At 35.3% G+C, this 11,919-nt stretch overlaps 1 protein-coding gene across 7 annotated transcripts in view; it reads left to right on the forward strand.

Annotated features, from left to right (window-relative positions):
- RAPH1 (Ras association (RalGDS/AF-6) and pleckstrin homology domains 1) overlaps positions 1-11,919 on the forward strand; it is a 131,141-nt gene that overhangs the window by 65,336 nt on the left and 53,886 nt on the right. For 6 of the 7 annotated variants that reach the window (XM_027873600.1, XM_027873595.1, XM_027873597.1 and 3 more), the window contains exon 5: positions 2,749-2,829. The exons of the other annotated variant lie outside the window; for it this stretch is intronic. In XM_027873600.1, the coding sequence (XP_027729401.1) occupies positions 2,749-2,829 (81 nt within the window). The remainder of the gene's footprint in view (positions 1-2,748; positions 2,830-11,919) is intronic. 7 annotated transcript variants of the gene reach the window in all.

Raw genomic sequence — 11,919 nt, forward strand, 5'->3', positions numbered from 1 at the left:
GTTTTTAAATATTTATTTTAAATTTTACATTGCAGCTTTTGGGTGGTGGTGGTTGTTTTTATGTTGCTGTCACTTCCCACCAACGTAGAATATATAATGAACATCTAACTCCCTTATAATGAAGCCATAGCTAAGCAAAAAACAAATGTCAAACAAGTTGGACAAGCTGTGCCTCATTCTACACATTGTATGCCTAGAGGTGGTAGGTGTATTTTATCAATACTCTATAGTCAAGGTTGAGCATTGCACTGATCCAAATTATCATGTCCTTCCTGTTATTTTCTACCATTCTTCTCTTGGCTCTGCTTATTTTCTTCTTCATTATTTCAAATAAACCTTCCTAAGTTTTCAGAGTTTCTCATAGGATTTCTAACAGTTAATAATACATCATTACATTCATATACTAAAATCTGCTTAGCTATTCCACAATTGATAAATCACTCACTTTGTTTCTGGTTTTATACTGACACAAATAGTGCTGCTTGAATATTTTGGTACATGTAGGACCCTTCTCTCTGTCTTCGATCATCTTGGGATATACACTCAGAAGTTATACTACAGGGTCAAAAGGTATAAACAGGGGCAGCTAGATGGCGCAGTCGATAGAGCACTAGCCCTGGATTCAGGAAGACCTGAATTCAAATCCAGCCTCAGACACTTGACACTCACTAGCTGTGTGACCCTGAGCAAGTCACTTAACCCCATTGCCTAGCCAAAAAAAAAAAAGGTACAAACAACTTAACCACTTTTCTTCCATAATTTCAGATTTTTTCCAATGCAGTTGAAACAACTCACACCAACATTATGTTAGGTTGCTTATCTCCCCACATAGATTGTTTCTGTCCTTTGTCATCTTTTCCAATTTTCTAGGAGTAAAGTGAAACCTGAGTTGATTTGTTTTGCATTCATCTTATTAATAAGTTAGAACACTTTTATATTGTTGAGAGTTTGCATTTCTTCTTTTGAAAATTGCTTATAGTCTTTGACTTATAGATATTTGAATCTTTTTTCTATATCTTGGTTTTCCTACCTTTATCTGAACTATTTGTAGTGAACATTTTTTCCCAGTCTATATTTCTCTTCTTATTCTAGTTACATGGTTTTTTTGCCTGCCATCTCCATCTTATTTTCTTGTCTCAGTCCTGCTCATTCCACCCCTATTGGCAACTTGCCAGTATGGCATTATGGAAAACACTGAATTTCAAGTTAAAAGACCCAGGTTCAAATGTAGGCTGTGCTATTTATTACCTAGATAGGTAATTTATCTTTGAGTCTGTTTCCTCTTCTATTAAATGAGGAATTGACTTGTTACTTCTAAGTTCTCTTAAGACCTAAATCCTATGATTTATGTTTTATATACTTAATATTATTTAGTCTGTTTTGTTCCTCACCCCTTTTCTCCTGTTCTCTGACTTACACTAACTTTTAAAAAAATATATATTGCATGAAACATTAAAGTTTTATTGAACACTGTTTGGGAAACTAACTTAAGCTATATAATCTGTTCCCTTTATATATTACTATTCTTTTTTTAAATTACATACTGATGAGATTCTTTGTGAGATGCAGAATGGCATGGTAGATAAAACTGATCTCTTACAGCCTGGCACTGTCATGCCAGAGAAGTCACTTCACCCCTCAGGAACCCTGGAACTCTCTTAAAGCTCTAAATTGCATTTGATGTGTTGACCTGCATTTGGTAAAGAGTATTTCTTCACCAGGAGTTTCCTACACTAGGGAAACTGCAGGTCCTGCCCAGAAGGAAACTGATACCTCAGATCTAAAGCCGATATTCAAAGATTTATAGAAATGTTTATAATGATGTTTATATACACTCCTCCCACTCTTTCTATACTTTTCAGTGTAATTCTGAGGGTGCACCTAATACTACTGAATAATGGTGGCCTAAAGATATATAGTCCTATTGTTCATTTGACAAGTATGTAAGCAACATCAGATATGCTGCACTCATCAGAGTGCATAATGCTATAGAATAGCACCACAATACTCCAATAATAGTTGTTTTGCTTATTTATACAATAATGGTGTCTAAGTTATGACATATAAGTAATTAGGGAGAAAGGACACACATACTATATGAAATAAATAACAGTGAAAGATATCTGGTGGTTACAAAAGTAAGACCTGAGGATGATTCTGAAGGTAGGTGAGATTTGCTCAGAGTGGGAGAATTTGCTAAATGAACAGCATGAAGTTAAGGTGAAATTGACCGTGGCCTGTCCTATGGAAACAAGGTCTAATTTGGGGGAGATTAATTAGGTAGGGTAGGATTGGGTTATAGAGAGTCTTGGATTTCAAACTTAGGAGTTTGGGTTTTATCTTATCGGTATTGAATCAGTCAAGGCTTTTGAACAGCTGAGTAGCATGAAGAAATTGGTATTTTAGAAAGATGAGTATCAGTGTACAAGATGTATTGAATGGCAGAAAGACTAGAAATAGTGAGATGAGTTAATAACCTTTTACAGTTGTCTATTCATGAAGTGATAAAGTCCTGAGATGATTTAGTGATAGTATTGAAAATGAAAGGGAAGAGATATATAATCATATGATTTTAACTCAGGTTTTTGTTTTTACATAAGAATAAAGATCATTACATCCATACAGGACATTTATTTTCATTTCCTATTCCTTTTAGTATTCATTTTCCTTTCTTCCTACATGATAACAAAAACATGTCTTTTTCCACCTCTCCATATCTGTCATTTTCTCCCTCCTGCATTCTCACAGCATTTTAGTCCTGTGGGACGTTCCAGCGAGGAAGCCCAGTGTCATGTTGACTTCATGGGAGAAGAGACTGAGCTAACTCCTGTAAGTTACTGTGTGACCATGTCTGTGAGCCCCTATTTATATATCAATGAAGAGTGACGCCACTAACTCACACTGATGTTGAGATGCATTGTCTGGTAATGCACGTTTTTTAATCTGTTTATACATGTCATAATAAGTGAGCTGCAATTATTTTGGTGTACAATATCTTTTCATTTAAAAAAGAAAGTAATGATATAAAAAAATACAAATATCATGGCATATCTTTAAATAGAGAAATGCTATTACTAGGCTACTTACCACTTTTATGAAAACATGATACCACATGCTACCTTCTAGCTTTTTAAAAATTATTATTTTGAACATAAGGGGAGAAAAGAAAACGATTAGGTGTACGTATTGATCCAATCAGTTAATTTAAGGTTATACTACAATTCAGCTGGATGATTTGAGTGAAATTACTGCCTCCTTAATTCTGGTGCTTTGCTGAAAAATAGAATCAGCTTTGCTCTCCTCTTCAAATGTATTTCCTTATCTTTTACTCTGTCATTATCTTGTGATGGCCTAATGTGTCCTTGGTGAGTAATGTAAGTGCAGCATTCTAATTAGTTTGTACTAATAAATAAGTAGTTCCAAAAATAAAATGTTTTGACTAATGTCCTCTAGACTTTTATTGAAAGAAAGCATTTATACAGAAATTATTTTATTCAACTCATTTAATGCTTCCTTTCAAGGTTACTTTTTGAAATTAGGTCAGTAGTTAACATTTGTTAAGCACTTTAGTGTATGCCAAGCACTGTGCTTAGCTGCAAGGGTTACAAAAAAAAAAGTAAAAATAGCCTTTAATCTCAGGCAGCTTATTCTAATATAAGACAACATGCAAATAAATCTGTATATACAAGATACATACAGAATAGATGAAAAATAACATTAAAAGGAGAAAACATTAGCAGCATAGAAGGGACCAGGAAAGGCTTTTTGCAGAAGGTAAGATTTGAGTTGAGACTTAAAGGAGTCCAGGGAAATTAAGAGTTAGATGTAAGGAGAGAGAGCATCCTAAGCAATGGGCAACAACCAGTGCAGAGGCACAGATGCTGGAGATAGAATGGTATTTTCCAGGGAGCAAGTAAGCCAGTGTAAGTAGATCACGGAGCAAAGAAGAGTTAAGAATGAGGTAGAAAGGTGAGAGAGGGCCAGATTATGAAGAGCTTTAAATGCCAGAGGACTTTATATTTGATCTTGGAGGCAATAGGGAGCTACTGGAGCTCATTAAGCATGGGAGTGATAATATGGTCACACCTACTTTTTAGAAAAATCACCTTTGCAGCTAAAGAGAGAATGGATTGGAATGAAGAAAGACTTGAGGCAGGGAGACCAGTTAGAAGTCTATTGCAGTAGTCCAGGCAAGAGATGATGAAGCCCTGAGGTTATCTCTATGATTAGAGAGAAATAAATGTATAAAAGAAATGATATGAAGGTAGAAATGACAAGATCTGCCAATAGACTGGATATTTTGAGTGAATGACAGTTGAGGAGTCAAATATGGCACTGATGTTACAGACTTGGGTAACTAAGAATGGTAGTGCCCTCTACAGTGCTAGGAAAATTTAGAAGGGAGATAGTTTGGGGAAAATATAATGGGTTTTGTTTTGGACATGTTGAGTTTACGATAATAATGGAATATTCAGTTAGAGATGATTAAGTGAGAAAGAGTTTTGAGATGAAAAGAAATGTGTTTATTATGAAGCCGGAATTCCAGAGGGCACAGTGAAAGAGGCAGGCAGAATGGAATGGGACCTTTTGGGGAAATAGGTGCAATGGATGGGCATGAAGGAGTCAAAGATGTCCAGGGAGGAGAATGGGGTTTGTACATCTGCAACTGGAGGTTCAGGATCACTGGTACAGGGCAAGTATAAGGGAAGGGAAATATGTTGACTATTAAGTGGTGAATCTAGGCAGAATATCAGTGGCTGGAGAGACGGTCATTAAGAGAGACAGACTATTGAAGGCTGAACCTCATGCTTCCTGGCAGACAGAGATGTTGTATCCTGTGAGACCCAAGGAGGAGCATTTCATTTTGTAGTTGAGGAAACCAAGGCCCAGAGATGTTTAGTGATTTGGCCATGGTTATAGTAGTAAAAAGATTTGAACCCGGGTCCTTTGACTTCAAATCCAGCACCCTTTTAACAGGCGGTTATTAAGTTCCTTCTAGGTACCAGGCTCTCTACTTAGGTGGTAGAAATGGAAAAAAAAGTGAAACAAACCTTGCCCTCAGAGAGCTCACATTCTGCTTATTGCCCACATATAAGCATGTACAAAATAGATAGAAAGTGATTTTGCTTGAGAGGTCACTAACAGTGTGGGCAGGGCTGGGGTGGGTTAGAAAGCCATATAGAAAGTAGTTCTTGAGATGAGTCTTCAAGGCAATTATGAATGGGAAAGAGAACATTCCAAGTATGATGGGCAGCCTTTGCAGAACTTAGATGGGATTTGGAATGCCGTGTCTGAGGAATAGTAAGAAGGCCAGAATGCCTGGATTACGTGCAGGAGCAGGGCTAACTTTTAATGATGGAAGGGTAGGTTGGGGTGAGGTTATAAAAGCTTTTAAATGCCAGACAAAGGAGTTTGTTTCTTCCTAGGAGCACTGGGGAGCCACTGGAGTTACAGGAGTGATCTGGTCAGCCTTGTGCTTAAGGATGATCACTTTGGCAGCTCTGTGGAGGATAGTAGAAGCAGAAAGAACAATCAATAAGCCATTGCAGTAGTCTGGATGAGAGGTGTATGTGAAGAGAAAGAGGGATACAAAAGATGAGGAAAGAGGAATTTAGGGTGATTCTGAAGTGGTGAGCCTGGGTTACTAAGAAGATGGTATTGGCTTCATTGTTTGGTACTCTCTATTACTGCATCTATTATGATTTCTTCTCTTAAACTATTTACCTCTTTTAGTATTTAGTACATAACTTTATGATCAGTATTACTGAGTCTCTCAAGCATAAATTACATATTATTGCCCCCTGGTGGTCAAGTAATATCTACTGTATTTGTTATTTCACTGACCAGAAAGAAATTATGGAATTTGCGGGCTAATCTAGCAAATCATTTGAGAAGATTTTAAGGAAAAACAGTGTACAAGAAACTGAAAATGATGCTTGGATTTGTTTGTAATATGATGATACCATCAATATTAATAAACTTACTTTTTTTGTTTAAGAGGTATCAGAGGGCAATAAATAGAATAGCTGGCCTTGGAGTTAAGAAGACTTGGGTTCAATACTCTCTTCTGAATTTAGTAGACCTTGTGATCTTATTTACATGTGTGTAATTGCATAAAACAAGCCTGAACAAAAAGTTTTCTTCATTTCTTAAAATCAAGCAAAAATCAGAGTTTTCTACCAAGCTTGATGGGCTTTAAATATAGGCCTTGTGACATTTGAGGACCAGATTGGCTAAGTATGGAGAGGCTCATTACCAAAAGATTGGTTGCAAGGTGATGAATATTTTGCTCACAGCAAAGACCAAAACAGACAAAACAGCCTGAAGTCCATTGCAGCATCATTCTACTTTTGCACTGATGATAGTGTAGTTGTGGGAAAGGAAACGGAGGATGGTAAGAATCACGTAGTTTTTCAAATGTTTATATAAAATAATTTTACTCTTCAGCTCTTTTCCCTTTTTTTTTTAACCCTTACTATAAGGATGGTTTGCTATTTGGGGCAGGAAAGGAATATATACAATTCATACATACATATATATTTTAATTTTTGCTGTGAATTTAGCAAGCATCAACAAATATGAACGTTTCAATATACAAAGAAGAACAGAAGAGGATTATATGTGAAACTAAACTTCTATTACAGATGTGTTTTTTATCAAACAGTAGTAGTAACAAAACTGCTCGGCTTGTCTGGGTCCTCTCCCAAAGTTCCCCTTTGTTTCTTCCTTTCTGTGTGTGTGCGTGTGTTTTTTTAATGTTTCATTGACACTTTTTTCCTTTTTCTTTTGACACTATCATGACCCACCATCCCCCCAACTACCACTACCGAAAAAAAGCGGAAGCCTTCCCTTGTAATAAATAAACGTAATCAAACAAAGCAAAACATTTTGGCCATGTCTAAGAATGTATATTTTATTCTGCACCTCTAGTCCACTGCCTCTCTGCCAAGATATGAGAAGTATTCTTCATAATTAATCTCCTAGAGTTCTGAGAGGGGGGCATTATATCAATCCAGAGTTCTTAAGTCTTTCAAAGTAATTTTCCTTTACACTGTTTAAATCGTTCTCCTGTTTTTTGCTCACTTCACTTTGTATTAGTTCATACAGGTTTTCCGAGATGTCTCTGAATCTATCACATTCATAATTTCTTACAATGTAATAGCACATTATAGTGTTCTAAATATATTACAGTACAACAGGTAACACTATTTGTTTAGCCATTCCTCATTGATAGGCATCCACTTTGTTTCTTGTTCTTTGTTGCAACAAAAAAGAACTGTTATAGGTATTTTCATACATATGGGTCTTTTCCCTCTGTCTGATCTTTTTGTTCATATGTTTGTGCATGCATGTGGCAGAGAGTGGTATCACTGGGTTCAAAGAGTATATATTTTAGTGATTTTTTTAGTACATTTCTAAATTTCTATCAGAACAGTTGGAACAATTCACAGCTCCACTAATATTGTACCATTGTGCCTATCCTCCCCTGTCTCCTCCAACAATTGCCATTTTCTTCTTTATCTTTGCCAGTCTGATGTGTATGATGTAGAAGTTTAACAGTTGTTTTGTGTTTTCTCTTATTCTGTGTGATTCGGAGCATTTTTGATATAATTGTTGATGGCCTGCATTTCTTCTTTAGAAAACAGCCTGTTCATACCTTGATCTTACTTATAACTGTTCCCTCTATATCTTGTATATCAGAATTTTCTCAGAGAAATTTGCTGCAAAGATTTTTTTGTTCTACTTAACTGTTTTCTTTTTAATTCTAACTTGATATTGCTTGTGCAAAAGCTTTTTGATTTAGTGTAATTCAAATGACAATTTTATCTTCTATGCTCTCTCTATCCCTTATTTGGTAATGAAATCTGGGGGAGGTATATATTCAGAAATGAAGGTAAAACGAAAAGACAACAGTAAAAAAAAAAAAAATTTTTTGAAATAGTACATTTCATCCTCTATGTGGTCCATACCCATTGACTAGGAGAAAAAAGTATAAGAACTGTATTGGATGAAAAGACAGAAAATGGAAAGGCAGTGATCCACAGTAGGGTTCTGGGGTAGAGATGATTGAGCCATCTAAATAAGTTGAGGAATTCTACAAAAACCAATTTAGGTGTGAAAGGCTCATACATCTAGAGCTGGAAAGGATCTCAGATGTCATCTGGCTCAAACCTTTGTTTTTATACATAAAGAAGTTTATCTTGCTGCAGGTCACACAGGCAGTAGGTATCAGAGCCAGGATTTGAACTTGGGTCTTCTGACTCCAAATCCAGCTGTCTTTCTACTGCTCCATCTTGTGAGTGTTGTGTTTTGATAAGTATAGGTTTTTAGGGAAATTTTTAGATATCTTTAAATATCTTTTTAAGAGGAGATAGAAAACTTTTTTCAAGGAAAAAAGTTAAGGAATTTCCATTTTTTTATAGTTTGAGTTTTTGATGTTAGTTTACTATATATACATAATACATGCAGAAACAGAGAGAGAGTCCATGACCAGGTACATTATGATATTGATTACTTTACAATGAAATCAATCACTCTTGCAACATACATTAAAAAGTAGCAAGAGAATAAAAATATAAACTCATTGCAGTTTTATTGGGGAAGGCAGCCTTAAATTATAGGATAGTTTAAAATAAAACAGTTCTATTAACTGTTCATTAGAAAGGGAAGTCAAGGACTTGGATTCTCCTTTAACCATGGGACTTCAAGTAATCATAAATATTTCTGAAAGATTCTTAAAATTTCAATTTATTGCCGTTATTTTTCAGCATATACATATTTGTACTATGTGGATATAGTACTCAAAAACAGTATCAGAGGATAATCAGTTATTTGCCCTGTGACCTTTAGGGTAATCTACATTTTCTTAAAGTGAGTAGGAAGCAGCAGTGGCTGTTATCTGGAAACTGCCTGATTTTTGTCTCTGTTAGTTTAGAAGTAGAGGGAACTGAAAGGACATTCTTCCTTTGTCTGTTTTATATTTACTCAGTTTTTTTAAGCACACAAAGCCTACACTGACTCCTTTTGCCTTTTTTTCTCTCTTTCTGCACAAGCACTCCTATCTGGACAGGGAAACCTCCCTCCTTCTGAGAAACATTGCAGGAAAACCTTCTCATTTGCTGACCAAGGTGATGCTTCTTCTTTCTGCCTGCATGTAACTGTTGCTTTGAGGGAGGATACAGTTCCCATAATTTGGATGTGCTCCTGGATTGTTGCTTTCTTGTTGTAGCACCTTTGTCTTTAGTAGATTGACTTTTTCTCCAATTGAAGGCAATTACTTGATATTAATAATTCTTGGTTAGAAAGAAGATTCTTTAAAAAAATCTAAAATTCTCTAATAACTTTTCACTTAGCTTTCTAATATTCGTAGTGGCTGGTATTCATTCCATATGTATTGTAACATGAAAAGAATAATTTCTTTAAAAGCTTTTTGGTGTTTTAGTACTTTTTCTAATATAATAGTTTTATTGTTTTGAAGTCTAACACTTTGTATTCTATTCAGTAGTTAATTTTTCATTTATCTGTTGGTGAGATTATCCCTGCAACTTTTTCTGTGGCAAATCTTACTTTCAAATTCTTATTTCTATCATTATCAATACTACTTCTGTTTTTTACTTAAAATCTTGATTTACTCTAGTCAAACATGAGCTAGAAGGAAAGGCTATAACACTTTATTACTTAATTCTACATCCTCAAGAATATATAAACCTGCAGTTAGTTTGACTGAAGCTGGATTTCCTTTAGACTGGTGTTTTGCCTCTTTCTGAGAACTAATTTCTGTTTCCATCACTGAATTAGGAACTGGACAACTTCACAGTGTAACTTCTGTTTTTGGTTTAAAATATCATGAATTCCCTGGATAGCAGATAAATTATATTCTATAAGTATGAAATTATTTAGAAATCAAATAATTTTTTAAAATTATGTGCCATTTTGGGTTTGGACACAACTGACCCTTGTGATTGAGAATTAACTGTATTTGATATTGTATTTAGCTACAGTTAGCCACTTAGAATGTGTACTTGAGTGGCATTTCTTAGATATAAATTTGAAACACTTGTATCAAGGTTGATTAATGTAAGAATTAAAAACATTTCTGTAAACTGTAATGAATTTATCAGACTTCTACCAAGAACTCATACACAACTATAGAACATGGTATAGTAATGATGGTGATGAGGAAGAACATGATGATGAAGAAAATGATGAAAATGATGTTTGTAAAAATGATATTGAAGCAATGCAACATCCCAAAGTACCTTTTAAATAATCAGAAATCAAAGGATTTCAGGGAAAAGTGTTTTATATTATAATTTAAATGGGGTAGATTAGATCTATGATATGTGTGACAGCTTCTCAACCCAGATACCCCTGATTATACTGTTTTTAATTGTTATTAATAATTATTCAAATGCTAGTCCTTCTTGATTTTTCAAAATAAGCTCATTTTTACATTAAGAATGAATTGTCAGTGGCAGCTAGATAGCACAGTGGATAGAGCACTGGCCTTGGCTTCAGGAAGACTTGAGTTCAAATCTGGCCTCAGACACTTGACACTTACTAGCTGTGTGACCCTGCGCAAGTCACTTCACCCCATTGCCTGCATTGCCTTACAAAAAAAAAAGGGAAAAAAAAAGAATGAATTGTCCATCTAACTATCACTCATTCAGTTCAGTTGCATCTGATTCTCTTCATGAACCCATTTATGATTTTCTTAGCAAAGGTACCAGAATGGTTTGCCAATTCGTTTCTCTAACTCATTTTACAGGTGAGGAAACTTAGGCAAACAGGGTTAAGTGACTTGCCCAGGGTCACACATCTAATCTGAGGCCAGATTAGAACTCAGGAAGATGAGTCTTCCTAACTCCAGGCCCAGCGCTCTATGCACTATGGCGCCACCTAGCTGCCCATAATTCATAATAATCCCTTTTTATTCTGGAACTTCAGTAGTGCAGTCAAGCAGGCCTAGAGCCAGAACAGTTGAATCATTTTGCTCGCCTGCAAATTGAATTGTTTTCCAGCGCCACTGGACCAATTCACAGCTCCACCCAGAATAGTAGTATTTCTGTAATCCCATGGACCTTCAAACTTGAATCATTTCAATTTTTAAAAATCACCTTTTCCAGCTTGTTGAGTGTGGATTAAAGTCTTCAAGAGTTGTTTTAATATGAGTTTCTCTTATTATCAGTGAGTTGGTGCGTTTTTTCCAGTGTTTGTTGATAGTTTCCATTTCTTTTGAAAACTTAACCAGAGTATATTTATTTTTCCAATCAATCAATAAGTATTTATTAAATAATTAAGTGCTGGAGATACAAAAAAAAGTCACTGACATATCATCTCCAAGATTTTTAATGTTGAAATTCTACTCTCCTTCCACAGTCTACTGTGCTTATCCCCCTGCCCTTATCATCATTTAGGTTTCTTAATCCATCCTTGTTCTGCCTGTCTTGACCTCATGGTTTGCTACCTTAATGCCACTAGCCACTATGTTGCAACCTCTTGCCCCTAGACTTTCTGCCTATTTTTTTCATCATTATAAAACCTTTGAAAATGATCTATACACATGTAACTGTATCGTACAATAGATGATGTTCAGTAGTATCCAACTTTTCATGACTCCATTTGGGGTTTTCTTGGCAAAGATGCTGGAGTGGTTTGCCACATTTTCCACATTATATATAACAATAGATGAAAATATTAAGAAGGCTTAGGAAAAGCAAGCTATTGCAAACTTTTTTCTAGAGCAGATCACATCTTTATAGTCAAACAATTTAACAAAAAATTAACTCATAGGTGCAGACAACATAGGATACTAATGTGTTTTTTGTTGTTTGCTTCTCCCTCCCTCAAAGCATTTGATTCTGTGGTACTATGTTGTCTTTAGTAGTTAAGATAGACCATAGATTTACAAGAACAGAT

This window comes from Vombatus ursinus, unplaced genomic scaffold (assembly GCF_900497805.2).
Source record: "Vombatus ursinus unplaced genomic scaffold, bare-nosed wombat genome assembly UNPS02014802.1, whole genome shotgun sequence".
Taxonomy (NCBI): Eukaryota; Metazoa; Chordata; class Mammalia; order Diprotodontia; family Vombatidae; genus Vombatus; species Vombatus ursinus.